General features: G+C 41.3%; 1 protein-coding gene across 13 annotated transcripts in view; it reads right to left on the bottom strand.

The window, feature by feature from the left end:
- atxn2 (ataxin 2) overlaps positions 1-27,578 on the bottom strand; it is a 94,891-nt gene that overhangs the window by 1,228 nt on the left and 66,085 nt on the right. For 5 of the 13 annotated variants that reach the window (XM_034170606.1, XM_034170617.1, XM_034170608.1 and 2 more), the window contains 12 exons: positions 21,700-21,873; positions 20,923-21,030; positions 11,316-11,386; positions 9,028-9,380; positions 8,873-8,936; positions 8,633-8,779; positions 7,669-7,686; positions 7,031-7,106; positions 3,076-3,269; positions 1,486-1,612; positions 1,190-1,396; positions 865-1,076 (listed from right to left, as the gene is read on the bottom strand). In XM_034170606.1, the coding sequence (XP_034026497.1) occupies positions 865-1,076; positions 1,190-1,396; positions 1,486-1,612; positions 3,076-3,269; positions 7,031-7,106; positions 7,669-7,686; positions 8,633-8,779; positions 8,873-8,936; positions 9,028-9,380; positions 11,316-11,386; positions 20,923-21,030; positions 21,700-21,873 (1,751 nt within the window). The remainder of the gene's footprint in view (positions 1-864; positions 1,077-1,189; positions 1,397-1,485; positions 1,613-3,075; positions 3,270-7,030; positions 7,107-7,668; positions 7,687-8,632; positions 8,780-8,872; positions 8,937-9,027; positions 9,381-11,315; positions 11,387-20,922; positions 21,031-21,699; positions 21,874-27,578) is intronic. The other 8 variants (XM_034170612.1, XM_034170616.1, XM_034170607.1 and 5 more) reach the window with 5 other exon arrangements.

The following is a 27,578-nucleotide window of genomic DNA, read 5'->3' as shown; positions in this document are numbered from 1 at the left end:
AAGCCTGGTCAGTTCCACAACAAGAGTCTTTGAACATATGAAACAAAGATCAACTTGTACCAGACTGATGGGATGGAAAAGAATGGCTCAGGATTCAAGGTACACCACATCATCTGCTGAACATGGTCGGGCAGTGTTACTGCACAGGCACATACGGCTACCAACAGAACTGGGCCACTGGTGTTTATTGAGGAGACTGCTGATGGAAGCAGCTGAAAGAATTCCGAAGTATACAGGTCAATACTATCTGCTCAGATCAGCCACATGAAGCCAAAATTGAGAGGGCAGAGCTTCAGAGTACAGATGGGCAATGACCCAAAGTAAACTGCCAACACAGCCCACTAGAATTTCTCAAGGCAAAGAAATTTTTCACTGGCCAAGTTTCATCATGACCTCAACCAATGTAGCATAGTTTTCTAACTCACTAAAGACAAAACTGAAGACGAGCAGCAACTGAAGGAGGCTACAGTCAAGGTCTGTAAACCATCTAACAGCAGAAAACTCAGCATTTGATGGAGTTTATATGTTCCAGACTTACGGAACTATCATCTAAGTATTCACACAATCCTGATAATGTAATTCAGTTATTTATTCATTCATGTTCTGCCACTTATCCAGGTCCAGTTCACAGTGGCAATAAACCAAGCAGCTCAACCCACACTTCCCTAGCATCAGTCAAGTTCTCCAAATCTTCCTGGGGGATCTCAAGGCATTTCATTCCCAAGCCAACTCCATTGTGGTGTTGTATAGAGGCAAAATGACAAAAGTTGTGTCACTGTCCAAACATTTATCTACAGGAGTATGCAAGTCATGTATACTCATATATATGACTTGACTCAAAGTAGGGATCTGGTTGTGACTTACCTGCTGCACGTGTGCCATGTGGTTGGGGTTGTAGCTGTGCTGCACCTGCTGCGGGTGGATGTAGACGGTCTGCTGTGCAGATGGGAATGATGCCTGGGGAGACTGGGGGTTCGGCCCTGGAGTCATGGAGGGGGGCGTGGGGGCCAAGGCCGAGTACATCTGCTGCTGCGGCGGCTGGTTGGCCAGGTGGAGGGCTTGGGCTGCTGCGGCCGCTGTGTCACACATGGAGACATAAACAAAGGACTCAGTTGGACCAACTATATCCTGTTTTTGGCAGCTGCAACAGGCCGTGACAGTTGCCTCCAGTCCATAGGAACCGACTCACCCACTGCTGCCTGTGGATGCTGGACAGGGCTGGTAGCCGGGTGGCTCGGAGGACCTCCGTGCTGCGGGGGTCCAGCCTGCTGGCCCTGACCCGTAGGTGTGGCAGAGGGCTGTGGGTGCTGGGGGTGAGGGTGCAAGGTGGCACTAGGGTGGGGATACTGCTGAGGCATTGGGCCTGGAGACACTGTGGTAAAGACACGATATGGCACTGTGCCCAGTCAGAATATGTGTTAAAAAATATTCAAATACTAGACCATGACACGACCATATTTCCACAAGCATGTTGGTGTAACGCACCATACATAGTGTGTGTCTGCTCTTGGTACTGTGTAGTGGAGGAGGAGACCAGGCTGGGTTGGCCGTGTGTAGGAGGCGCCATCATCCTGGCACTGCCCTGCATTACTGGACTGAAAACATGCTGTGCCTACAGAACACGCAGACACACATCATTAGTGTGTGTGTTTGTGCACAAACCCAAATCTGTGAACAGAACTAAAACACAGTTGTTTGAACAAAAGTAATGTCTTAACTAAGGCTCATTTCAGCTCAATCTTTTGTCGTGAGCAGATTTTGCTCAAACCAACAAAAAGTCCTCCACACATTATTTGTTTGGTCCAAGAAAAACTTCTCTCTGGAAATAGACAGCAGCAACTGCTCAAGTCGTGTGAGACTGTTAATTTGGTAAATGTTCAGCGTGCGTTTGACCTCGAAGGTCCCCCGCTTGGGATTTAAAACCACAGAATGGCTAAATACTAAGAAAAATCAAAACTGGCAGGTGATTTGATTAATTGCTTCTGGGCAAAAAGGGGCTCTTTTTTATGCAGTTTACATATAAAATATTTCATACTGATTTATATGACAACAGCAAAAAAGCAATTAAAGGAAGCAAGTAAACATTATGTGTGCCCATATTAAAGTGGGATAATACAGTACAGCCATTCAAGTACATGCAACAACAAACTACCAATCAAAATTATTCAACACTTCAACCTGTTTCTCCAAAATTCTGGAGCATTAAATATTAATGATATCAACAGGAAAACAAATAAAATGTGGGTTATCAGTGTGCATCACATTTAGCATTTCTGATCTCAAAATCCAACACCAATCACTCACTATATGATTGACAGGTCAGGCTACAGTTGAGGGGTAGACACAGATGGACCACACAAGCATCAGCAAACCATGAGCATGTTCACAGCCAACGCTGCCAAAGTCAAACTGTGGATATCAGCAGTTTCCAGTCCTTATCATTTGCATTTTTTTCATTCCTTATTATAAGTTTAATTACTGCCAGATACTCTGCCAATTATGAATTCTTCCGTGTTGCCATGATTAGCGGCACTATGATGCTTCACTAATCCAACTCATGGTCGATCTGACATTAACACTCTCTCACACACACATCATTTAACATACAGTGACAGATACACTGTATTTTATAAATTTTAAGACAACACTCAATTAACCGTGACACTGTATGTTGCTCTCTGTTACTGTTGAAGCCAATATGGCAAACTGTGTTCACTCCAAAACTACAAGTGGTGAAACGTCATACTGGCACCCTGTCAAGCCGATGGACTTGAAGTATCTGTCAGACAAATGGCTGAACAGTGAACAGCTGGGGGAGCTAACGAGTGCCACCACTGGGTGATGGGCATGAATTAACGGTAATGGGTACATATGGTTCATAATAAAAGTACCTGCTAATTAAACTGCTGCAGTCTGGATTGCAGTAATATTTTTAGGAGACTTTGTCCATGTGATCTGTCCTAGACTACATGAACCAACTGAATACCACCTTCTACTTCCTATGCACAGTGGCTGAGTGCTGAATTCAGCACAGAGGACAGCTTCCACAGCATGACTGATAAAGTTAATGGTTACCTGCGACTGATAATGTGGCATCTGCTGGACCAGAGGCTGACTGGTGAACTGCTGCGGGCTGCAGGTAAAGTACTGGGTGGAGTAGGCGGGACTTGGTGCTACAATGGGTGGGCCTGCTGCTGTTGCTGGGTGCATCATGGTGGGCGTGCCTGGTGGATGGTGCTGGTCTGACCTCTGTTGGGCCATGTTAGGAACTGGAGTCCCCGCAGAATATTTCCATAAAGACGAAACAAAATAAAGATAATTTGTTTTTGGTTATATTCACGTAAACTGTGCTCAGACTGCAATGTACTGGCAGATCGCACAGTAGTCTAATGACACAAAGTCACTATTTTGAAACTGCACTTAAAACTATGACCCCTGGAGACTCATGTACAAAGTGTGCTTATGCACAAAAACCTTGCATACGTGCATCTCCACACCAATGTTCAGATGTATAAAAGTGAAATACGTCACACAAAAATCCAGACTGGTATATACACGTTTCTACAGCTATTGTTCCAAAGGTGATGCTGGGAACCGTTAATAGTGTGAAAACAAGAAGTCAGAGTGATGTGCACATCAGAGACACACTGATGAACAATTCACACACCCGTGTACGCAGTTATATGGGTGGATATAAAAGCATGCGCAAAGTGATGCATAAAATGGCAGTAACAGTGGCTGCATTAGCGTTGTTAAAAGACAGTGGAAATGGTGCAATCCAACATGAGCATGTACTCATGAAACGCGAGGATTTACTTGCAAATGACGATAATTGGCTCATAAACTGAATTTGATTACCAAGGCCACTGATACGGAGTTGTGCACAGAACTGTGGCCGGTTCAGTGCAATACAGCGAGGAGCCAGGCGGCTGTCTGTGCCCACACAGGTGCTGACAACGCTGGGCATCCTGGCATCATGGGCATTAAAGCGTGTGCTGGCTGATCGGTCAGGAGTGTGCCAGTCAACCTTAAGCACCGAGCCATGTGTGGAATGCAATCATCTGAATCTCATCCAGGTACATTCCAACATTACAGCGTATTTTGCAGCGAGAGCCGGTTTCCTGAATGTAATCAGAGCTGTTAACTGCACACATATTGCTATGAAGGCACCATCACATGATGAGTTTATTTTTGTTAACAGGAAACATTTTCATTCCATCAATGTTCAAATAGTGTGGTGTGCAAATGCGCATCAGGCTGGAGGCTGCACAGTGCGCGATGGGGGGAGCTGCTTGGTGGTTAAATAATTTGTCTGTGTAATTGTTCCTAACGAAAACCAGCGCAGACACATTTGGGCTTGTGCGCATTCAAATATGTTTATTATTATTATTAATAATATTTTCTTTTTCTGGATGGTGGAACTAGATAGGCCAGAACACAGCTACATAGTCCCCAAGAGTATCTGTAAACTGGTATCCTAATATATGATTATTTACTGCTACATCTTGTATATTTTGCAAGGCCAATTTTAACACTTTATTAAAATTCTTAGTAAACAGGGACAATAAGGTGTGCAAGAACTGGAAAGATGTACAACACGGTTCGAGAATACATCATCTGTCTATATCTATGCAAGTGCATTTTAGGGTAATTTTTGTCCGAATTTCCCTTAAATTTGACCTTTGACCTTGAAAATGACCTTGAAACAGAAAAAAAAATGACATCAGAAATGGAATCCTTGCCCCCAAAAATATTGGAAAAGTGGTTTTACACATGCTTCTAGTGCAAACAGGAGCTGCAGTACACTATTAACTTTTATTGGCAGCAGCCATATTGAATTTCGTGCAAACAGGCCTCTAGAGGGCAGTCTGAACTCGCTTGCGATGGTTTTTGAAAACCTTGTGTCCATACCTATCACCATGCAAAATTTCAAAAACTGGTCATAAAGTGCACGATTCTCTCAAATTCCCTCCCAGCTATATAGAAAGCTTCTTATAACAAGCCCCCACTGCGTTCAGTATTTGCCAATAAAAGCGTGTGTAATGTTAATGTCACACACTCTCAGCCGCCGTGCACCTAATATCTTTTTACTTGTGTGTGCGCGCAGCTCAGTTCAGCATTTACACACAAACATACTTATTTAATGTCCGTTTTACATTACAGCAAGCTGAGAAAACGGTGATCTAACCACAGCTTTCGTTGTTTTTGTATGTTGTTGTCTGAAAGTTCTTTAAATTTACACACAACACGAAGACGAAGGCGGGCATCACCAAATACACAACACTCCACACTTATGGTACCGTCAGCAGAACACAACCAACTATTTGAATACATCTGCATATTCAGATAGAGGTGTAGCCAGGGAGGAGTTTGGTGCGTGTACATGTGTGCTAAATTCCACATTCAGGGGGATGTACAAACCGAATGTGCGTGGATTCATGCCTACGCACACTTTGATACATCTGAATGGATTTCTGCTTACACCTGATTCAGGATTTTGGCGTACGCCAACTTTTAGTAGAAAGTCAACACAAATCATTGTACATGAGGGCCCCTGGTCTATTGAGATTTCTAATGTGCAATGAGAAAATTGTACATGATGTTGTAAGAGCATTACAAAAATGAGAAAAACACCAATTAGGAGCAAAGAACTCCTGCTCCTTTTCACAGAGTTGACAGGGTTTGGGTATCTCATTGTGAAGTCTCCTGAACATCTCCTTATAGATGTATACTGGAAAAAAAAATCAGCTGTGAGGAAAGCTTGAGATAGACCCACTACTTGCAGGGTCTATCCCATTCCATTTGTCCTGAAAGATGGAACATCTGTGTTGCCTTTCATAGCCTGCAGTCAGTGGAACCTGGCTCTGAATAAGTGTTTGAAAAGCTGATGGCTGAATGTCTTTTCTACCACAAGAGAATTTTAACCAGAATATTCTTCTGTAACCATTCTATATGTTCTAATGACACTTATGAGTGGTGTCGGCAATCTGCTTCTCGTTCACATTTCACAGCAAATCAGAGTATTCATCCTGTGACGTTCCAAAGAATAAGAAAAGGTCAGGCAAAACATCTGGTCTAGATAAGGTAAATTTCCACTAAAACTATGCAATCAACTTTAGGAATTCAATTCAATTTACTTAGTTTATATAGCACCTAATCCCAACAAAGCTGCCTCAAGGTGCTTCAGACAAATAAGGTCTAATTTTATCAACCCCTAGAGCAAGCACACAAGTGACCGTGGGAAAAGGAGTCAAGTCTGGTCATTACTGATTCTTGAGTCTAGTCTGCTTGAAACCTCAAGCAGACCAGACTCAAAGGGGTGAGCCACTGCTTAGGCCATTCTACCAAAAAAGGTTTACAATACAGAACACAACACAACAACTGATGAGAGTCCATGCAGGCATCCAGTCCATCGTCAGGGGGGTCACTGAGCCACTTGTTGGATCTGTTCCTACAGCAAAGTCTGTCCCGTGTCTGCCACAGAAATCATCCAATCCAGCACGTGGATCCAGCTGCATCTCGGCCAGAGAGAAAAAGAAAACAGAATCAGTCGGCCAGAAAAACTACACTTAAGGTATAATTCCTCAGCATTAAGCAACAGGAAAACAGAAGAAATACCAAAGTGATCTCTGGCCACTAACCCTAAGCTTCACTAACAGTCCCAAACTTTAGATCAAGTTGAGGCTGACATCCAGGCCGTTTACTAATACAATTCATTTTAAAGGGTAGGAAGCATAGTACCATACTATGCCGGTATGCTAGCCATACGAAAGGGAGAATAAATGTGTCTTGAGTCTGGACTTGAACGTCTCTACAGAATCTGACCATTTTATTGACACAGGGAGATCTTTCCACAAAACAGGGGCACGATAAAAGAAAGCTCTGTGACCCGCAGACTTTTTATTCACCCTAGGGACACAAAGTAGCCCAAAGTAGCCCAGAAAGACATGTGTAAGAAGGAAATATGGACACCAAGACAATCACAGACAGGAAGTGGGCCAGGATGAAAGAAGACAGAGGTTGTTCTCACCTTTACCTGATCTGTAGGGTTTAGACTGGCTGACCGTCATATGGGGCACCTGAACCTGGTACATAGCTGCTGGAGACTGAAAGGAGGGGGAGGGTACAATTTTATATATAAATGAATCAAAACATGTCAGTGAAAATTGTAGCAGACACAGCCCTAAAGTTACACTGGTGAATTTTTGCATATTAAAGCACAAAACAGTGTCACTGAGCACTAACCGGTCTCCTTATAGCTGCTGCTATAGTATCGAAACCCTCACAAAAGTGAGGTTGTGGGAAGTGGCTCTTACCTGGGATCACATGCATTCTTTATACCCTTTGACAACAATAATTAAAACTGAAATATGGCATACTCTTTCTGAATAATATATTCCATGCACATCAATTACATACAGTATTGCTGTAAAACTAAAGAATCTTGAAGTCCTTGCAGCTTAAAGTCATTTCTGTGCTAAGATGATGAATCCAGTATAAAATGACTCCATCTGTGATCAGTTTGAAAATGAATTGCAATAAGAAGTTGGCAAACCAACATCTAATGGCATTAATTCAACAAGCAAGCAAAACATCTCAACACCAATTGGGCGAAAAATAAATAAATAAATAATTAAATGAATAGAAATCTTAGAAAAATTCACAAACCTTCCATATTATGCTTTTCTAATGGAGTGAGAGAAAAGAGAACAGGGAGAAAGAGGGTGGGGGAGGAGAACAGAACCACTCTTAGTTTGTCACCAGTGTATTTTTTCCTTACACGTGTGATGTTGGATCACCAAGTATTTCTTAAAGCAACACAAGATAAAAACAAAAAAACTACCACAGAAACATTTCAATATGGGGGGGGGGGGGGGGGGGGGGGGAATCACTGTTCAAAAACTTTCAATAAGCAATATGAGGCTCCTTAAAGCAATTACAGAAATATTAAAAGGAAGGAAGGAAAGACAAAAAAAAAAAACAGAAAATATATAGACTCATCAAAGAATGGTAGAGTTACTGCACACTGTAAAGTCATTAAATTATCTACTTCTCAGATGTACATGTTAACAAATTTTATTAAATATGTTGAGATGTAATCTGTCCTGTTGTTGCTGTGTGCAGCAAACATGAATGGACCACGTCACAACTGACGAGTTTAATTCCAGGCGTTTAACAGTTTCATGTGTGTTTCAAGTGGGATTGAGAAGGATTTCATTAGTAAAATGTGAAACTTAAGCTACAGTTTGCCAGAAGGCACATGGTATGAAATTCTATTTCATTCAAATATTCATTTGAGGCTCTTTGTGCCCCCCCCCCCCAAAAAAAAATCACATTCTCTCATTCCCTCAATGTCAGAAGATTTTAAAGCTCGTTAGTTTACCTTACATTTCAATACCATTCAACAAGAATATTCTTGAGAAAGTACAAGCATGAATCAAAGAATCAAAAGCTCAAAATAAGGAGCCATTTGCAGGACTTCATAGTGCTAGTTAAGGATTTAGTGCAGTTCTATCATTTTATCCATCACACTGGTTTAACATCAGAGTGAAATGGGGTGTGAGAATACAAACATCCGTCTGTGTGCTGCATGTTTAAACATGTCTGTTTGTGTACGAGGTGTGAGCCTTACCTGCACTCCAGGACTGACTGGTGTGAGGGGATACATCTGTGGGAAGCAGACTGGTTGGCCATAGACAGCAGGAGGCTGCTGGACTACAATAGAGGGGCTGGGCTGGCCCTGGGGCCGAGGGGGCGTAGGGGCATTGGCTGGTTTTGGCTGGAAAAGGAACAGAGAAAGACACAGCATCAAAGACAGCAAATTAATTTAACACTTTCAGTTTGTGCATTCTGGTAGCAGCAGGACACTGACCTGCGTATTGAACCTGGGTTTGAACTCATTGGCATTTGGGTTTAGCGTTGATTTTCTTACTTGACTTGAGGAGAGGAAAAAGAAAAAGTGGAAATATAAGCATTTAACAAATATCCATAGTCTCCCATTTCTTAGACACTGCCTTTTTCACTCACTCTTGTACTGCCTCCTTTTTTTCCTCCTTCTCCTCATGCTTTGGCCCGCTTAATGTAGACGTGGCTGTTGTCTGAACCGACTGTGATGTCACATCCAGGCCAGCCCTCTTCTGGTCTGGGACTGAAGGAGATGGGGACAATGTGGCCGGGCTGCCAGGTTTACTGTTGTTTGTGGTGTTGGAATGAGCCAGTGGACCCCCAGGGGTGCCAGCAGTTATAACCACCACACCCTCTTCAGTGACCCCGGTGGAAGCTTTAACCAGGGGAAGGTCTTTAAGCTTGTCTGCAGGATCTCTGGGAGGTTTGGTCATCATCAGGTCAAAGGCAGGATCTGGGTTTGAACTGGACTGCAACTGATAGAAAGGAATATAGAAAAAAGAGCAAGGAGTAAATTTCTTATTTTGGGGAGAAAAAACACACATTTCCAATGACATTTTCGCCTGTTCAGTCGTGACAAGCAGTTTTCCGCTGACTGTCTATTGCCCTATCCAATAACTTTAACCTGTAAAAATGCTTCTATGATGCGAGGAACCTGAATCCAGGAAGGGCAGTGTTAGCTCGGACATCTATCATACCTGTTGAAGTGCTGTCAGATGAAGAATTGCCTGAAGCTGAATGAACCCTGAAGCTGATGCAGCATATGTTTTAAATTTCTGTTTTCTGTTGCTTCAGCTCTGTAAAACTTTGCAAAAAACCTTGTAACTGTTAGAATGGCCTAAGCAGTGGGTCACCCCTCTGAGTCTGGTCTGCTTGAGGCTTCTTCCTCAATATCATCAGAGGGTTTTTTTCCTTACCACTGTCACTTGTGTGCTTAGGCTTGGTAAGGTTAGACCTTACTTGTGTGAAGCCCCTTGAGGCAGCTTTGGTGTGATTTGGCGATATATAAATGTAATAAATTGAATAAATTCAAATTGAAGAATTGGACAAGTTCTTATTGTAATTTTCTGATAGATTGAAGAAAGCAGAAGCATTCTGAACTCCGTGGTGTATTAGTGGTTGCCTGCAGAGTGAACTGCTAGGTTCCGTTGCTCTCCAATTCATGCTCTGAGAAGACACACCTATCTAATTTTAAATAACGTATTAAATGATGCAGATCTATTTAGGTGTCACATTAATACATTATGAATGATTTTTTCCCCCATTTGTGCAATGAAACAAAGGTTTTTGTTTTTTTAAAGATGGAAGATACCATGGTATGTTCCATCTTCCCAAACACTTGCCACACAGGCTACTGTCTTGGGTAGGAAGAGGAAGATGAAGAGCAGGAAGAGGAAGAAGAATAAAAATACCAACAAGGTTCTTGTTCTTAAAAAATAATTTGTTTTTAACTGAAAGACCACAAGAGGGACCAATTTTATTATTTTGATTTTTTCTATTTGGAAGAAACCTTATTTGGACTTACTGGAAACTACAAGTACAGCTCTTTTAGGCCAACAAGACTGAACAGCAAGGAGAAACAACGGTGAGTTCACTATCTTTTACAAATATACTACAAAAGAGTTTTCAAATGTATAGTTGCTTTGCATGTTTACCCTGTTTACCCTGCTCATCTGTTCAGTAGCTTAAAGAAGCAGTTTACTTGCATTTTGCACTTGTAACAATAACAATAATTAGCGTATAGCTTCTGACCATTAAAGCAATGTTTAGGTTAGAAATGAATGAATAAGACAGTTTTCAGCTGGCTTGGGAACGCCTCGGGGTTCCCCCGGAGGAGCTGGGGGAGGTGTGTGTGGATCGGGAGGTCTGGGCGGCTTTGCTTGAGCTGCTGCCCTCGTGACCCGACCTTGGATGAAGCGGAAGAAAATGGATGGATGGATGGACAGTTTTCAAACATTTAATTGCACTGCACGTTGTTCAGTAGCTTAAAGAAGCAGTTAACTTGCATTTTGCACTTGTTACAGTAACAATCCGCTTGTAGCTTCTGATCGCTAAAGCAGTGTTTGAGTTATGCACGGTTTCACGTTCACCTCATAAACGTCTGTTCAGTGGCTTAAAGAAGCAGTTAACTCGCATTTTGTGCCAAGTATAGTGACATTAATTAGCCCATTAGGTGTGCTCCTTAACAACATGTATGCTTTATAACTAAATAATGAGGCAATTAAATTAATTTTGCTTCTTGTTGTATGAAATGGTAAATGTGACATGTACTCCAGTGTGACTTATAGTTTCCTTTTCTATTAAAAAGTCATTTTTGGACAGGTGTGACTTATACTCCCGACAATATGGTACATTCTCAAAATTTTAACAAATGGAAATATATGGTGATGTGAGTGTATTAATATACTTACCCTAAAATCTACACTAAATTTCTTTAAATTGTCTATTTGTTTTCTGTGGTCTGGTGCCATGGAAGAAGGTCCTGCAAGGAGAGGAAACAGACCAAATTTAGGGCTCCAGCCATTATAAAATGAGCTCAATAATTATATTGCTCCAACAGTTACAACTTCACATTGTGTCTACACTCTTGTCTCTGTTATAATATTTCAGACATGCAATACACATATAACATGTAATGTAATGTGGCCAGTGGTGGGCACAGATAACCAAAAAATTAACTTCGATAACAGATAATCAGATAACTGAAAAGTTATCTTTGATAAAGATAAACCGATAAACCACCCAAAAACGTATCGAAGTTACAGATAATTGATAACAGATAAATTCCAGTATTGGCTCTGGTACATTTGCAATTACTAAGAAGCTGAAATTGACTTTTAACACAATCGCTTTTGAAAGCATCAAAAGCGACAAAAGTATTTCCATGTTTGACCATGCTGCCCCCTGTAGGAAGGTGCACAGAAGAATCCTGAGAGCACCCACAAAATGAGCTCTATACTAATCATAATGCTCCGGTCAGGTGGAGGTCTTGAAAAATAAAGTCATACTAACTTATGGTTTTGTAAAAATACTGATAGAATAACTCCATTAATGTCAATTCTGTCATTTGTACAAAGTTAAAATATAACATATATCTTTTAATGTTGAATAATGCACTAATTCTGAGGTTCTGTAACAAACACAGACTGCAAAGCATTCTGGGTAAAAGTGACTCTGCTAAACACTGATTGGTTCAGTCATTCATTATGTAAACCAACACATTAATGTGACGTGTGTCATGTGTTGGTTTAAAGATAAATGTGCTTTTGTAAAATATTCCATTTTTATTTGTAAAAACAGGCATTTTTACGGAGCCCTGGAAGTGTCATCGCAAAATGTTTTGCATGTGGAGAGAATGTTTGATGATGTGCGCACGTTTTATGATGTTGTAAAACATGCACTCAATATTAGTAAGTAAGTAAGTAAATTTATTTATATAGTCAATTTCACAGACATAAGTCACAAAGCACTTCACAGGTTAAAATGCAATAATAAATAATAAAAACATAAATAAAACAAAGGATAAGGTTAACAATTGGTCAGTTCTGAAAAGCCTTATCTTGACAAATAAATGTTCGCGTTACACTGTGCGTGTTTTGGCCATTTTTCAGATGATTTTTCATTCGTGCGAGAATTTTTTGGACCGGGTTTCAGGTTAATCGCGCGTCCTGCATCGTGTAGTGGAGTACAGTTCTCCTTTGGCTATAGAGGATAGTTTTTTCTGAAAACAGCTTTCTTCTGTTTGCAGAGGGTAGAACAATATACCTATTAGGAAACTTTTAACAGGTAGGTCTCAACTGCTTTTAAGTTTTAAAAATGTTTTTCACTGTTCAGCTTGGTTTATTACTAGAGATGGGATTTATGACTCTTTCTCTAAGTATTTTAGGCTTAATTATCAATTTCCACCATGTGCGCATTCGTGGTGGTGCATGCTGCAGCGTGCATGCGCACTTTGCCATCATAATGCATTCTGGTTATAAATTCCTAGCGCCATTTGTGACATAAATTGATAATTAAGCCTAAAAATATTGAGAGATAGAGAGAGAGAGAGAGAGAAATGAGCCATCTCAATGTCACTTTTCAAATTTGCTCCCCTATTCTGTGTCTCCCTACCTTTTATTAATACCTATTAACCACCTAAGACAACTAGGGATGTGTATTGATAAGATTTTATCGATATCGATGCCATTATCGATTCTGCTTATCGATCTGATTCCTTATCGATTCCCTTATCGATACTTCTTGTGAATTTTGTACTAAAAGTCGGCTTTACAGGTTTTCTATGTATATCATTGAGTCTTAAAGTAAATAAATATGAAATTGGTCACTGTACCCTTGATCTCTGGACATAAATAAAAATAAACAAAACGGTGTTTCACTTTGAAGTTATTAATTCAGACTGGATTCTATCGCTCTAACTTGACTCAGCAGAGAGCCGCGCAGCGTTTGGAGCTGTGTGAACAGAACGGAGGACGATTCTCGTTTCTTTCTTACAACAAGACAGGAGTCCCAGTTAGTAACTTTAATCCACACAAACGTGACTCACGATTGACATATTCAGGGATGAAAGTGGTGAAAAACAAAAAAGCTGAAACCCAAAATTACCCCCCAACACCACCTGCACGAAAATGTTTGATTTCTAGAAGCTCTGAAATGCAATCTGGGACTATTCCAGATGATAAACTGCAGTGAGTGCAGCATCCATTTAGTGAGGAAAAAAAAACAAAAAACAACAACAACAACTTTCCTTATTCAAATTCATTCCAGTAGTATTCTGCTCTTACTAGGATGCAGCAGTTTTCTAGTTTGGCAGATAGTTCTGGAGGAAATCCTGAAGAAATTAACAAATTCAGAAATATGGTTTGACCGAAACAAACTGTCAATAAACTTAAATAAAACAGGGATGAAATGGAGGTGTAAGAGTCACTCGGTGTTCACAGGAAACATTTATTTCTGTATGTATGTATTTATTTATTTATGTTCATTGTTAGTTGCTATTATATATTTTCTGTTGTGTTTCTATTCAGGTTCTTTTTGTCTCTCTCTCTAAAATTGTATATAATAATCATTAGATTATTAATATATAAACAAAATAATATGAAAACAAATGCACCCAAACGTAATGACAGCTGGAACTGCGTAATGCTAACTTTTAACATTGAAAATGCCGTAGACATGCTAACGCGTTAGCATCGCTCCCGTTTTTAAGTTCTAAAATACATCTATCAACTGTTTCAGAAGACCATAACAGGTCGGTTTAACATAGAAAAGGTAAATAATACTCACAGACGCATGCTCTTTAGGGTTTTAGCGGGGGAAAGTTAAGCGAAAGAAAGAAAGTATAAACGAAGCAACAGATCGAAGCATTGCTTCAATCTGCGAACCACTGCTTCGATTGGTTCAAGGTTCAGAGCAAAGCGGCGCTGCAGAAAAGTTGATCACGGACCCGCTGCAGGGTCTGTAATCAATGTAGAGAAATTATCATTTTCCTGACAAACACCCCCCAAAACAACTGCCACTCTGAAGGACCGATAACAGAATCGTTAAGCACAAAGCTTATTGATGTCGGTGGATCGAATCATTTCTTAACGATACCCGAAAGGAACCGGTTCTCGATACCCATCCCTAAAGACAACTCAATGTATACCATGGTGAAAATACACTGAAGGCAAAATGTATGCTGTTCTCGATTAATTCAGAAATTTACCTCAGCACCTCCGTCCGTATGTGGGTGGCACAAGACTGGCCTGGCCTGACTCTGAGACTGGGTGACTTTTTTTCCTCACCGTGTGCGCGTGTCGGTGTGAAAAGAACGACAAAAAGAACGGCTCCCGCGCAGCCGCGACTCGGCTCCCTTCATTCATATTAAGGAGCCATTCAAAAGAATCAGCTCGTTCGCGAACGTCACAACACTATTTATTACGTTGTCGGTCTAAAAGTTATCGGTCGGCAATTCATCGGAAGATAATTAGTCCGATGACGGTTTTTAAAGTTATCTAAAAAGATAATCCGACAATGAAAACGTTATCTTCGATAATTATCTGTTATCGGATTATCGGAAGTGTGCCCACCACTGAATGTGGCACACATTATGTTCCGCAGCCATTTTTGGGTGAACACAAAGCATACGCAAATTTTCAAACTTGCTCCAAACTGTGATGCAGTCAAACAAATGCAGCACAACTGCAGTGTGTGTGTGTGCGTACACTTTTTGTCACATCTGCGCTACAGCTGAATGGGTGCGTATAAATGTGTTGTGACAACAGAATGAAGTAACTGGTGATATTCAGAGACAATTTACAAGACTGAACTCAATTGTCTGCATTATTTACTATCTGCACTCACGTTCACCACTATTCAATCCAGTAGCAGGGAACCTCAGAAAACATACCAGACTCATAGCAGGTGGAATGCTCATGCAGAACACTATATCCTGATACCCTATATGTGGACCATGAAAAATTCAAATAACCCAGGTCATCTTCCTCCTATAATTCCTGAGTAAGTCCCTCAAAGGTACCACACAGCAGAAAACTGAGAAGCACAGGCTCGGGTCCACCTTCAGTTTTCCCTTCTCTGTGTCAGGCAGATCTACCTGTCTGACAAGCAGCAAAGCTACAATGCAAAGTACCATCTCAACATCCACTGCTGTACTGTGAAGGAGGTCATTATTACAAAAATGACGAACTGTGACAAATGCACCGGGCGCAGAAAAGAACAGCAACACATATGCACACAACATGGGTAACAAAAAGTGTAGGGTTTCTGCTGTGGTGATTCCGTGTGCAAACAAGAGAGCAGCTGAAGGGACTTACTTTATTAACAGGGTCTGTGCATGTGTGTGTAGGTATGGCCAGGTTGAGGATTTACGATTCAATAAAATCCTCCTCCTTCAAACCACAGACAATGTTTTGGTGTTTTCCACTAACATTTGCTAGTGTTTCCCAAACATTTACTGCCACAAACCGACCCTCCATTTCAGACCTCCCCCACCACAAACACAATTGCAAACCTGCTTGCAGAGCCTTGATATGCCGCTTCTCTCTCTGCGTGCACATTTAAAATCCCTGTGGAAAAAGGTTGCAGCACTTCCGTGGGTACTGAGGTGCATGGTGTGGATGAAACAAATAACCACCTGTTTGTGGAGTGACACTAACGCAATGACAGAATAAAGAACAAGAAGCAGCTCACAGCAATCAATGGTCACAATGGTGACCAGTTTTTATTTCTCAATCTGGGGGGAATTTACACAAAGACACGCTTGCTGGTCCACCCAATAAACTGTGTAATCTATGGTTTTAAAAACTGATTTTCCAACATTCATAAGGATATTGAAATCTCAGGTGCTTATATTCTGTTTTTAAAAGAGCAAGTACATATCCAAATAGCTTATCTGCCAAGAATCATCTCTATCATTTCTAGCGTCGATCACCTAATTCTGCCACTCATATCTGCAACCTTGTTCTTTCAGTCATTACCCAGAGTTCATGACCCTAAGTGAGGACAGGAACATAAATCAACCTTTAAATTGAGAGTCTTGCCTTTTGGCTCAGCTCTTTCTTCAACACGACAGTCTGGTATAGTAGGACCTTAGACACAGCCCCAATCAGTCTAGCGATCTCACGCTCCATCTTACCTACTAGTGAACAAGACCAAGAGATACATGAAGTCCTCAACTTAGGGTAATAACTCTCCTTCTCCAACAGAGGCCCAAGGTGCAAGATTTGGTAGTCACTTTACACTCATCACATCATCTGCAAAAAGCAGAATCTTAATTCTGAGGTCACCAAGCTGGACACCCTCCAATCCCTGACTGCGCCCTGACATCCTGTTTGTGAAAATCATGAACAGGATTGGTGACAAGAGGCAGCTCTGGTGGAGTCTAACACCCACAAGGAACAGGTCAGAGGTGATGCCAAGAATCCAGACATAGCTTCTACTTTGGTCATATAGCGAGTGAATGATGCATTACAATGGTTCCGGCATCCCATATTCCCGTCTTGCAGCACCCACCACAGAACACCTCGAGGGCCCCAGTAACATGCCTTTTGCAAGTCCACAAAACACATGTAGACAGGCTGGTCATATTCCCACTCTGACATATATACTGTAATATCCATGTGACCTGGTCGAGCAGTCCACAACTGGGACAGAGCCTGCATTGCTCCTTCGGCATCCAAGGTTTGAAAATATGGGGACCACTACCCCAGAGGTACTGTCCAACACATCCATGCAACATTGTACAGTGTGTCAGCTATGACAGTCCAACAACATCCATAGACTTCAGCATCTCACAGTGAATCTATTCTCTGCAACTTGCCACAGGGTTACAGAAATATATATTTTTAGCCTACTGGTCAGGACCAGTAGCATTAATTTTGTCTTTGGTCTGAGGTAGCGGCCCCAGATATGTGGAAAGTCAGAGACTCCGACGGCGAGCCTCAGTGTAGCATTAATCGTCACATCATGGGCATGTATTCAATCAATATTGTATTTGTAAATCTATAGCATGATAGAGTATTTTCATTTTGTGTTGAATGTATGTAAAGTTTGTTTTGTTTTTTTAATAACTCCAAATCAGAAAAGTCTGGATGATATATGTGGTGGGGGGATACCCCATAATGATCCTGACATATACGAGGTCTATTAGATAATAAACCGACCCTTTTATTTTTTTTTAACTATATGGATTTGAATGACGTGCGATTACACCAATCATGCTTGAACCCTCGTGCGCATGCGTGAGTTTTTTCACGCGTGTTGGTGACGTCATTTCCCTGTGGGCAGGCCTTGAGTGAGATGTGGTTCAGCCCTCTCGGCTGAATTCCTTTGTTTCACACGCTGCTCGAGACGGCGCGCGTTGCTTTATCCAAATTTTTCTGGACCTGTGAGGAATATCCGCGTGGACACTATTCGAGAAATTAAGCTGGTTTTCGGTGAAAAGTTTAACGGCTGATGAGAGATTATGGGGTGTTTCTGTCGGTGTAAGGACTTCCCACGGAGCGGGACGTCATGCAGCACTTCCAGGCGCCGTCGTAGGCCTGTTTCGACCTGAAAACATCCTAATTTAAGGCTTAATTCACCCAGGATGTCGTGAGAGAACAGAGAAGATTCAGAACAGGAAGGCATGAGGACTTTATGCGGACATTCCACTGTTTAAATACATTTTTTAATGAAAGACGTGCGTGCAAATTCGCCGAGTCATTTCCGTGACGACTCGGCAAATCTGTATGCGCCGCGACAGGAAAAACACCTCCGTGTTGAAAACCATTTGTAAAATTCAGGCGGCTTTTGATGGCTTTCAACAAGTGAGTAACTGAGAAATTGTTTAACAGCTTGGGCATGTTCCAACTTGCCCGTTAAGGTTTCCAACGGAGGTGTTTTTCCTGTCGCGACCCCCCGCGGTCGGGTCCGGCCCGACATGCGACTCTGCCCGCACGTTCTTTCATTACAAAATGTCCATTAACAATGGAATGTCCGAATAAACTCCTCATGCTGACTTCTTCTGAAAGTTCTCTGTTCTCTGACGACTTACTGGGTCAACAGAGCCTGAAATGTGGAAGTTTTCAACTTAAAACGGCGAGACGCTGCTGCCTCGAAGCGCAGATCGCCGTCAGGCGCCGTGGGCCGTCCTTACGGCGACACTACCAGACGAAAATCTCTCATCAGCCGTTAAAATTTTTACCGAAAACCAGCTGAATTTATCGAATGGTGTCCACTCAGTTGTGCCTTACAGTTTTGAAAAAATTTTGATCAAACAAAGCAGCAGTCTCTGAGCCATTCCTAAACAATGAAAAAAAATCGACGAGAGGGTGGGCCACTCCTCACTCAAAGACTGCCCACAGGCGAATGACGTAACCGACAGGCGTGAAAAAACTCTCGCATGCCCACGAGGGTTCAAGCATGTCTGATGTAATCACACGTGATTCAAATCCATATGGTTTTTGAAAAAAATAATAAGGTCGGATACTTTTCTAATAGACCTCGTACTTTGACTTCTATTAACTGCAGACTGTGTGAAACCTAAACATTTCATGTTGTGTGTGGTCAGCTTTATTTTATTAGTTACAATATATATCCATTCCTACATTTAAGGCCTGCAGCATTTTCCAAGAAAAAAAAAAGGTTGGGACAGAGCAGTTTATTCTAAATGTAAGAATTAACTAATTATTTTTTTCGGCCAGTTTTCCTGAGAAATGTCAGGGGATGAAAACAAGAACATTTCTAAGTCACTGACTATTTCTTAGACTTCGTTTACATAAATTACTCAGAAGCACAAACAGTATGGTACTTTACGGTAAATCTGTATTAGGTAGGCAGTTCTCAAAAACTAAATGTACTGTAAATCTGTATTAGGTAGGCAGTTCTCAAAAACTAAATGTCCATGCTGGAAGGAGACAAGTGAAGGGAGCCACCAAAGACAACTCTGGAAGAACCTTTGGCTTCTGTGGGTGTGAGTGGAGAAACTGGGAATAGTGCAACATTTTATTTTTATCTTCATTTTACATATAGTCCCAACTTTTTCTGATTTGTGGTTGTTTTCTGTTGCATTTCTGAAATTACAGAACTGCTATAAAGAAGTGTCAACATTTTATTGTTCTTTAAAACTTTGTAGAATGAATGTAAACACCAAACTCTTATAATAAGTAAGTCAGTCCTTTTGGCTGCTCCCTTGATTGCACTCAGGGTCGCCACAGCAAATCTGAGGTCAATCTGCATGTTAAATTGGCACAAGTTTTACGCTGGATGCCCTTCCTGATGCAACTCCACATTCCATGGAGAAATGTGGCAAGGGTGGAATTTGAACCGGGAACCTGCTGCACCGAAACCAAGTGCACTAACCACTTGGCCACCACCCATGCAAACACCAAACTCTTATAAAGAAGGAAATTAAAAATACCTGGGCATGTGCAGGAAAACTTTGATATAAACTGAACAGAACAAAGCAGGCTGATATGACACCCCATGTTTTTTGAAAATAAGAATAAAATAAGAGGTAACTTATTTTGAAATAAATAAAACATATAGCTGCAGCCAAATAACTTTGAAAAATAACATAAATTAGCAGCTTATATTTTATTCTGACTGGAGTACATTTTTGTGTGATGATGGAATTCATCCCGTTTTCCTCTCCTCATCAGTCCCGTTTTGTGCTTGAACATAAAACTACATTAACTTACAATATAAAATATATACTTAAAAAAAATGAAAGATTATTAAAATTCAGAGTTTTCACCTGCCTAATGTGAGAACCTGCGCATTGAGACAGTGCTCCCTTCAGCTCCCCCCCACCGGACGCACAGACACACAGAGAGCTCATTTGAAAAACTCTGCATTTTAGACACCTTTCAGCGAGCAGTCCACGGCTTTTTCTGCCGTCTTTTTTGAAAATTGACCGTCCCAATCAAGACTGGACAGCTCGCTATCTAAAACTCTGTTATAACCTCTGAATGGTTCAGCTATTTAAGGTGCAAGTTTGGGAAAAAAAAAAAAAAATCATCGGACTTGGGAAAACTTTTAATCACAAGACCGACAAAATTTTTAACGAGACATCGGTCTAGCAGGGGAAAATATCTACTAAACATGGGCCAAAAATTACTGGTCCGCGACCTAGGACCAGTGGATTTCTCTACCACCGAGAAGGCTGGGTACTCTGAAGTGCTGTTTGATGCGTATGCACAAACAACATGCACGGAGACCCAAATCTTCAAAGACATCCTTACAAAAGCATGTAAGGTAGCTAAAGAGGTAGCAATATAAGATGATTTTAGCTGGGTTGTTGAGGGTACCAACATGAAACATTGAAAATACACTTGCCTGGTTAAAGTAGGCAAAGCCCTTATTATATATAAGGGGTCTTTAAATAAGCAAAGATGGCCCTTAAAAATCCTTAATCTATGCACAAATCTATGAAATGCTTTTGAAAAAGCAATGCTATTATCACACTATAGTCCCCCCCCCCCCCAAGTTGACTACCACCACAAATGTACTTCCATTCTGTGAGAAACACTGTTATACCTTTACAAGGTTGTCTAATTATATTTGGGGTGCTGTCCACAGGTTTGACATTCTCCTTGTTGGTTATCGGGGATGTCTGTCTTGTGTCTTGGACATGATAATCTTTCACTGTAAAGAAAAGAGAAATAACCTTAGCCTTCATACATTATAAAAACCCTTGAATAATCATAAAATGGATAATAAAAGAGCAAATCCTAGTGGCGTTAAACCAAACATTTTCTATAAAATTTCATTCATTAATTCATTGTCTGCTTCTCATCCAGGCTGTAGTGACAGCAGACTGAGCAGCTTATCCCACATGTCCCAATCCTCAGCCAAGCTCAAACACTTCCTGGTGGATCCCAAGGTGTTCCAAAGCCACCTGAGAGATACAATCCCTTGAGAGTGTCCTGTGTCTTTACCAGGGCCTCCTCCCAGTTGGAGGTGCCTGAAAGGCCTTCCTAGGAAGATGAGCACCGAGCAACCTCAGCAGATGACTGAACCAGCTCAGCTGGCTCCTTTCGTTGCAATGGCAGCTTTACTCCAAGAAGTTCCTGATATTCAAGCTTCTGACCCTACCCTTGAGTGTAAATCCAGATACCTATTGAAGGACTTCATTTTGCCACTTGTAGCCACAATCTTGTTCTTTCAGTCATTACTAAAAGCTCATGATCATAGGTGAGGACAGAAGCATAAACAGAAAATAAGCAGCCAAGCCTTCTGGTTTGTATCACATTTGATATTCCATAATATCTCCACAGACTCCATAAACACCTTCTCTATTACATATGACCTTACCTTCTCCTGATGGAGAGGGGACCATATTAGGAACAGGGCTAGCAGCGGAGGGAGAAACTGAAGATGGTGTCCCAGGGTCCACAGGAGCTGTTCCCATTTGTGCCGATGGGAGGGAGGAAGAGCCAGATGATGCTCCACCCGTGCTACTCTGTCGTGGGGAGCGAGGTCTGTGTGCTGAAGAGAAGGAAAATTTGGTGAGATTACATGCTAGCCTTCCATATAAATTACACCTTGTTCTTAGTTTCACCTTGCCTTCTTACTTGTGTGACCTGACACTAAGTAGTCATACTGGAAACTACACATATTAAAGTTGTATACCATTTTTGTGCCACATGTTCACACAAACTAAGGAAAAAGGATGGTCAGAAATTTGTTTAAGGTATGTGTTTGAATTTTTTTTTTTTTTTTTTTTACGTACACTGTGTATATTTGTATATTTAGATTTTTAATTTCAATGAGGTTTTGTCTGGTTAACAATCAAGAAAGATAGAAGACTGCAACATGGGCAACACCTTTTTTTAAAGCAATGAATAAAATTCATTCATTTTCTAGCAAACTGTATATGATTATATTAATCTGCCGTTATCTGCAGGCATGTCTGGCAGATTTGCTCATAAATATGGCGAATGTTTACTGATTCTCATGTTAGCAACATTTAACCTCTTATGCAACAGCAGCTGCAAATACATTTAGAAAACTAGACCTGTCAGTAGGTATACATGGGGCCCAAGCCTTGTACATGGACTGCCTCCTGAGCCTGCGCGAAGACCATGTGACTGGTAACAATGCAGCTGGAAGACATGGGTCTGAGCCACAGACCCATATGGATGATGGTGCCGTCATGCCAGCTTTTAGTTCATTTTGTGTCATTAGACCACGGTTCATGTTAACTGGACTTAATCATCTTAATAACAAAAACACGCAAGTGTCCATTGAATGTATATGCAGGTTGTGGTGCAGATGACACTAATGTCCAAAGCAGAGATTGAAAAAGTAGGTTTTACACTTGATGCAATTTTGCATAAAAATGCAAAGGTAGAAATGGGCAAAGCCCATTGTAGAAGATTCAGTACATTTAACTAGGGATGGGTATCGAGAACCGGTTCTTTTCGAATATCGTTAAGAAATGATTCGATCCACCGATATCAATAGCCTTTTTGCTTAACGATTCCCTTATCGATCCTTCAGAGCGGCCGTTGTTTTTGAGGGTGTTTGTCAGGAAAATTATCATTCCTCTACGTTGATTACAGACCCTGGAGCGGGTCTGTAATCAACCATTTCTGCAGTGCGACACCACTTTGAAGCGTGAACCAATGAAACAATGCTTTGATCCACTAGCTCATGGTTCTTTGATTTGCTGCTCTTCAGAAACGGCAAGTACGCTTCTTAACCCCTCTCAAAGCCATTAAAATATCATGAGTCACTTTTGTGTGGATTAAAGTCAATAACTGGGACTCTTGTCTTGTTGCAGTCAAGAAACGAGAATTATCCTCCGTTCCGTTGACACAGCTCCAAACACTGCGCGGCTCTCTGCTGAGAAAGTCTGGTCGGAATTAATAACTTCAAAATGAACTGCCGCTTTGAATAAAATGACACCGCTTACAAACGTAATACAGACAAGAAACTACAACAGACTAAAACATTCTTTTCCTCCCAAAATGAGACGTGCTTTGTTCTTCATAAATTACATCCTGACGTGCAGCGCAGTCAGCTGCAAGAGCTCAGCTCAGATGTATGGAAAGACATTGATGCCAATAATGTCTGAAAGGAAAAGCTTTGTTTATTATGTCAAAAGTTTCAGGATCCAGTGACAAATTTCATATTTATTTACTTTAAGACTCAATAAAATGTTGTTCAATTTCAATTCAATTTAATCGGCTTATAAAGTGCCAAATCACAACAAAAGCCATCTAAACGCGCCTCACATAGAACAGTTCAACATAAAAAAATAAAAAAATTCAAATACATAATTAAAAACAGAAGTAAAATCATAAAACAGATTAAAAAAAAAAAAACTATTCATAAGAGAATAAAAATAGGCTTTACGTCTTGACTTAAAAATGTCCACAGACTCCGACTGACTCACGGTCGTAGGAAGACCGTTCCACAGAGCAGGTGCATGGTAAGAAAAAGCCCTTTGACCCTTTGACAGAGAAAACCTGTAAAGCCTACTTTTAGTACACAAAAAAATTCACAAGAGGAATCGATAAGGAATCGGATCGATAATGGTATCGATATCGATAAAATCTTATCGATACCCATCCTTACACTTAACAGAATATGGAAACATGAATTTTGATTGACTGTTTGTTGACTGACAAAGTTTAAAAGCCAAAATGCATTTTTCTTTATTATAGTGACACCTGCAGGTGAATAAATGTAATTCTTGGTATATGAGATTTGTTTAAGTCCCTTTCACATTGGCGTACTCGTAGAGCTGCACATTGCAGTGTTGTTTCATTTAAATACCATTTAAATGCATGCGTACTCAGCCTTTTTCCGTGTTTGTTTCATACTTGCAGCTGCATGTGTTCACTGTTTTAATGAGTGCACACAGTCGCGTGTACCTTGCCGCTATTTAAACCCAGTTCACTCCTGCTGGCTGTGCAGAACACATCACTGCACTTGTAAAACAGTGGACTGTATCATGAGGTTTTTACAGTTGCATTACTGCCAAGATTAGGGCGTTTGATTAGGGCACCGACATGCAGCAAGTGCGCGTTTATTTTAAAGTCACAGGTTTGATCAGACCTGATTGATAAGGGCGTTTGATGAGCGCACCGACATGCAGCGAGTGCGCGTTTATTTTAAAGTCACGGGTCTGATCAGACACACAGACAGACAGAGAGAGAGCGAGAGAGAGCAAGAGAGAGAGAGAGCGCGAGAGAGAGAGAGAGAGCGAGAGCAAGAGTGACCGACTTGCTGTTTCTGTTGTGTTTCTGGATTTCTGAGTTGAGGTTCGATTCCCTGTTCTGAGCACACAGGCGCTGTGGGCTGTGTGATCATGTTCTCAGTTGATTCCTCTGGATGCAGCACTCAGTTTTTGGTTGTGTACAGAAGCGCAGTGTTGCACAGACTTGCATGCAGTAATGCTGTGCTGCGCAGCCCTGCTTCGAACTGTGTCCAGCGCTCTACGTCCTACGTGCGTAGCCCTCAACATACTGATGCATAGAGAGAAAAAACTCGACGTAGCGCTGATAAAAGTGGGCGTAGAGCTGCTCAACTCAGCATAGATGATACGCCACAATGAGCAGGTCTACGAATATGCCAATGTGAAAGGGGCTTTAGGCCCTATCTCTAAAAATCTCAGCTTGATAGGTTCAATGTTGTGAGCCACGCCCACTTTTCCTAATTAAAGCCAATAAGCCACACCCCCTTTCAACAATCATGATGTACATATGTATTTCAAGAAAGACCTGTCACAAGATTACCCATGTCAAATCTGGTACAACTCTGATAGCCAATTTTGTGATATAAACTTTTGAGATTAATGGCACCCCTAGTGTCCAGTTGAAGCTATTTTAATCAGACAGCCTCTCTGCACCATTGTGCGACAGATGAATTTCATCCAGATAAGAGTTACCATTATGAAAATGCGTCCCAACAGCGCCCCCAATAGGGGATTTGTTTCAATTTTTTGTATTCGAGTTATTTGCAGAGTTTTGTACCCGTTCTGAAACCTCTCCAGCTGTGAGGTTTATGCTGCAGTATTGCATTTGGGGGGGAATAAAAATAATAACTCGATCACACGCTTCAAGCCCCCTTTGCGAGCTGCCTCCCGAGCCCCATATGACTCATAACGATGCAGCTGTAAGATGCGGGCCTGAGCCGCAGAGCCGCATGGGCGAGGGTGCTGTCACACCAACTGTGGAGGCCAAAGGACTACTTTAAGATGCAAGTACTTTTTCAGCACATTGGTGATTGGGAAATGGATTGAGATTAATATTTTTCCAAATATGACAATCACAACATCAGTCACTCCAAGGTGCTTCATGTGAATAAGGTTTAAACTGATCCATTCTTTGAGCAAGCACATTGGCCACAGTAGTCAGAAAAAAAAAATCCTCAGGAATTTGATAACAGCAAGAAAACTGAAACATATATCCTGCACCTTCCTCATTTACTTCTCTTCCATGCCAGATTGCCGCAATTCTGCATAAAAATTAAAAGTCAGATATGGGTGTAGCACATTGTAGAATATTCATTACACATAAAAGAATGTGTAAATGTATGAATGACTGACTGTTTGAATGTTGACTGTTTTTCGCAATGCTCTTGCGTACCGTCTACGGCGAGTTAAACAGCTCTATACAGAGTTTTTTTCTCCCCTATGCAGCAGTATTCTGAGCGGTAAGCGAGAAGGATGCAAGAAATTAAACAGGTTAATTTTTTCTGCGTAAAGCACTGGATGCAGAAAATACGCAGTTTTTAAGTAAGTCTACACAACACTCCAAAACTGTTTGTAAATCTACACAACACTGCGCTACTGTACACCAAGCCTCCGCAATTCTACACGCCAGGGCAAAAAATCCTTTTTTCATTCTGGATGGATAGATTTTATTCATCCTGCTGGACTTTGCTGGCAGTGAAGCTTCAAAACCATAGAAGAAAAAGCAAGCCAAACTTTCACATTCAAAGGACATGTCCATGACCAGCCCTCACGGACAGATCTCCAGCGGGAAGACGTTTCCACATCCACCATTCTCCATTCTCTTCTCATGCATGGATCACGCACAACATCGCCGCTGCAGCTCGCGGCTTTCTTTCACCTCCTCCAGTTTTCTCAAGATTGTGGCATGTTAATAAAGTCCATTAACTCCTGCTCATGGACAAATCGCCAGCAGAAGGACATGTCCACGTCCAGGTCAACTCCTCATGGTTGGATGGCTAGCGATGGGACATGTCCACTTCTCATGCATGAAATGCGCGCACAGTTGCCAGCGGCCGCTCCAGGCACTTTCACCTTCTAAAGACTTTTCACACCGGCTGCTTTGAGTTGCTTCCTGTGGCGTCATGATGACGCAGGAATGTCTGCGTGAGGTGCGCGCAGCGGGGGGGCAGAGAGGAGGTGAGAACGCAGCCTGCAGGTTCTCTGAACAGAGGAATCTTTCTGATTCCTCTTCTAGTTTATATTTGTTCTTGTGCTGAACTGCAGGTCTGCGCTCTGAGTTCTGTTATAGTTTATCTTTCCTCCTTTGACCGCGCGATGTGCACGCGTGTGCGCGCAAACAAACTGTCCATGAGTAAATGTGGAGATGTCTGGAGTTATACTTGATGTGGACATGTTCTGTCTTTGGCAATCAGTCTATGAGCAGGGCTTATGTCCTTTTTTTTCCTTTATTTAAGACAATGATGAGAGAGTTTGAGGGGAAAACAAGGAACTAACTGCAGCAGCCAGACAGTTTTTTTTTTTTATTAATTGTTCACATGTGCGCGCGCAAATGAATCGTCCGTGAGTGTACTGGAGATGTCTGGACTTTTTGTTTTTCAAAATATTTGTATTAAATTTTCAAATTATTTGACAGAACATAACACAACAACATAACAATCCCACTTGAACACACACACCCACACTCAGACACATAAAACCTTCATATGCCATATAGATAGTAACATTACCGCTTTTAAAACTAAGAGGGAAGAATAAAAAGAAAAGAAAAAAAATGAAAATAATAATAATAATAATAAATAAATAAATAAAAATAATGGAAAAAAAGCCATTTTCCAAGATTTATGATGTTCATATATGGCTTCCATAACTCCAAAAATTCTTCCTTTTTACCTTTGGCAATATAAGTCAATCTTTCCAGTCCGATACATTCTGAAAGCTCTTTTTTCCATTGTTTCAAAGAGGGGGCATCCATGTTCTTCCAGTTTAA

The sequence above is a fragment of the Thalassophryne amazonica genome, chromosome 5 (assembly GCF_902500255.1).
Source record: "Thalassophryne amazonica chromosome 5, fThaAma1.1, whole genome shotgun sequence".
Lineage (NCBI taxonomy): Eukaryota > Metazoa > Chordata > Actinopteri > Batrachoidiformes > Batrachoididae > Thalassophryne > Thalassophryne amazonica.
The sequence above is the reverse complement of the archived record's forward strand: the minus strand, read 5'-3'. Positions and strand labels throughout refer to the sequence as shown.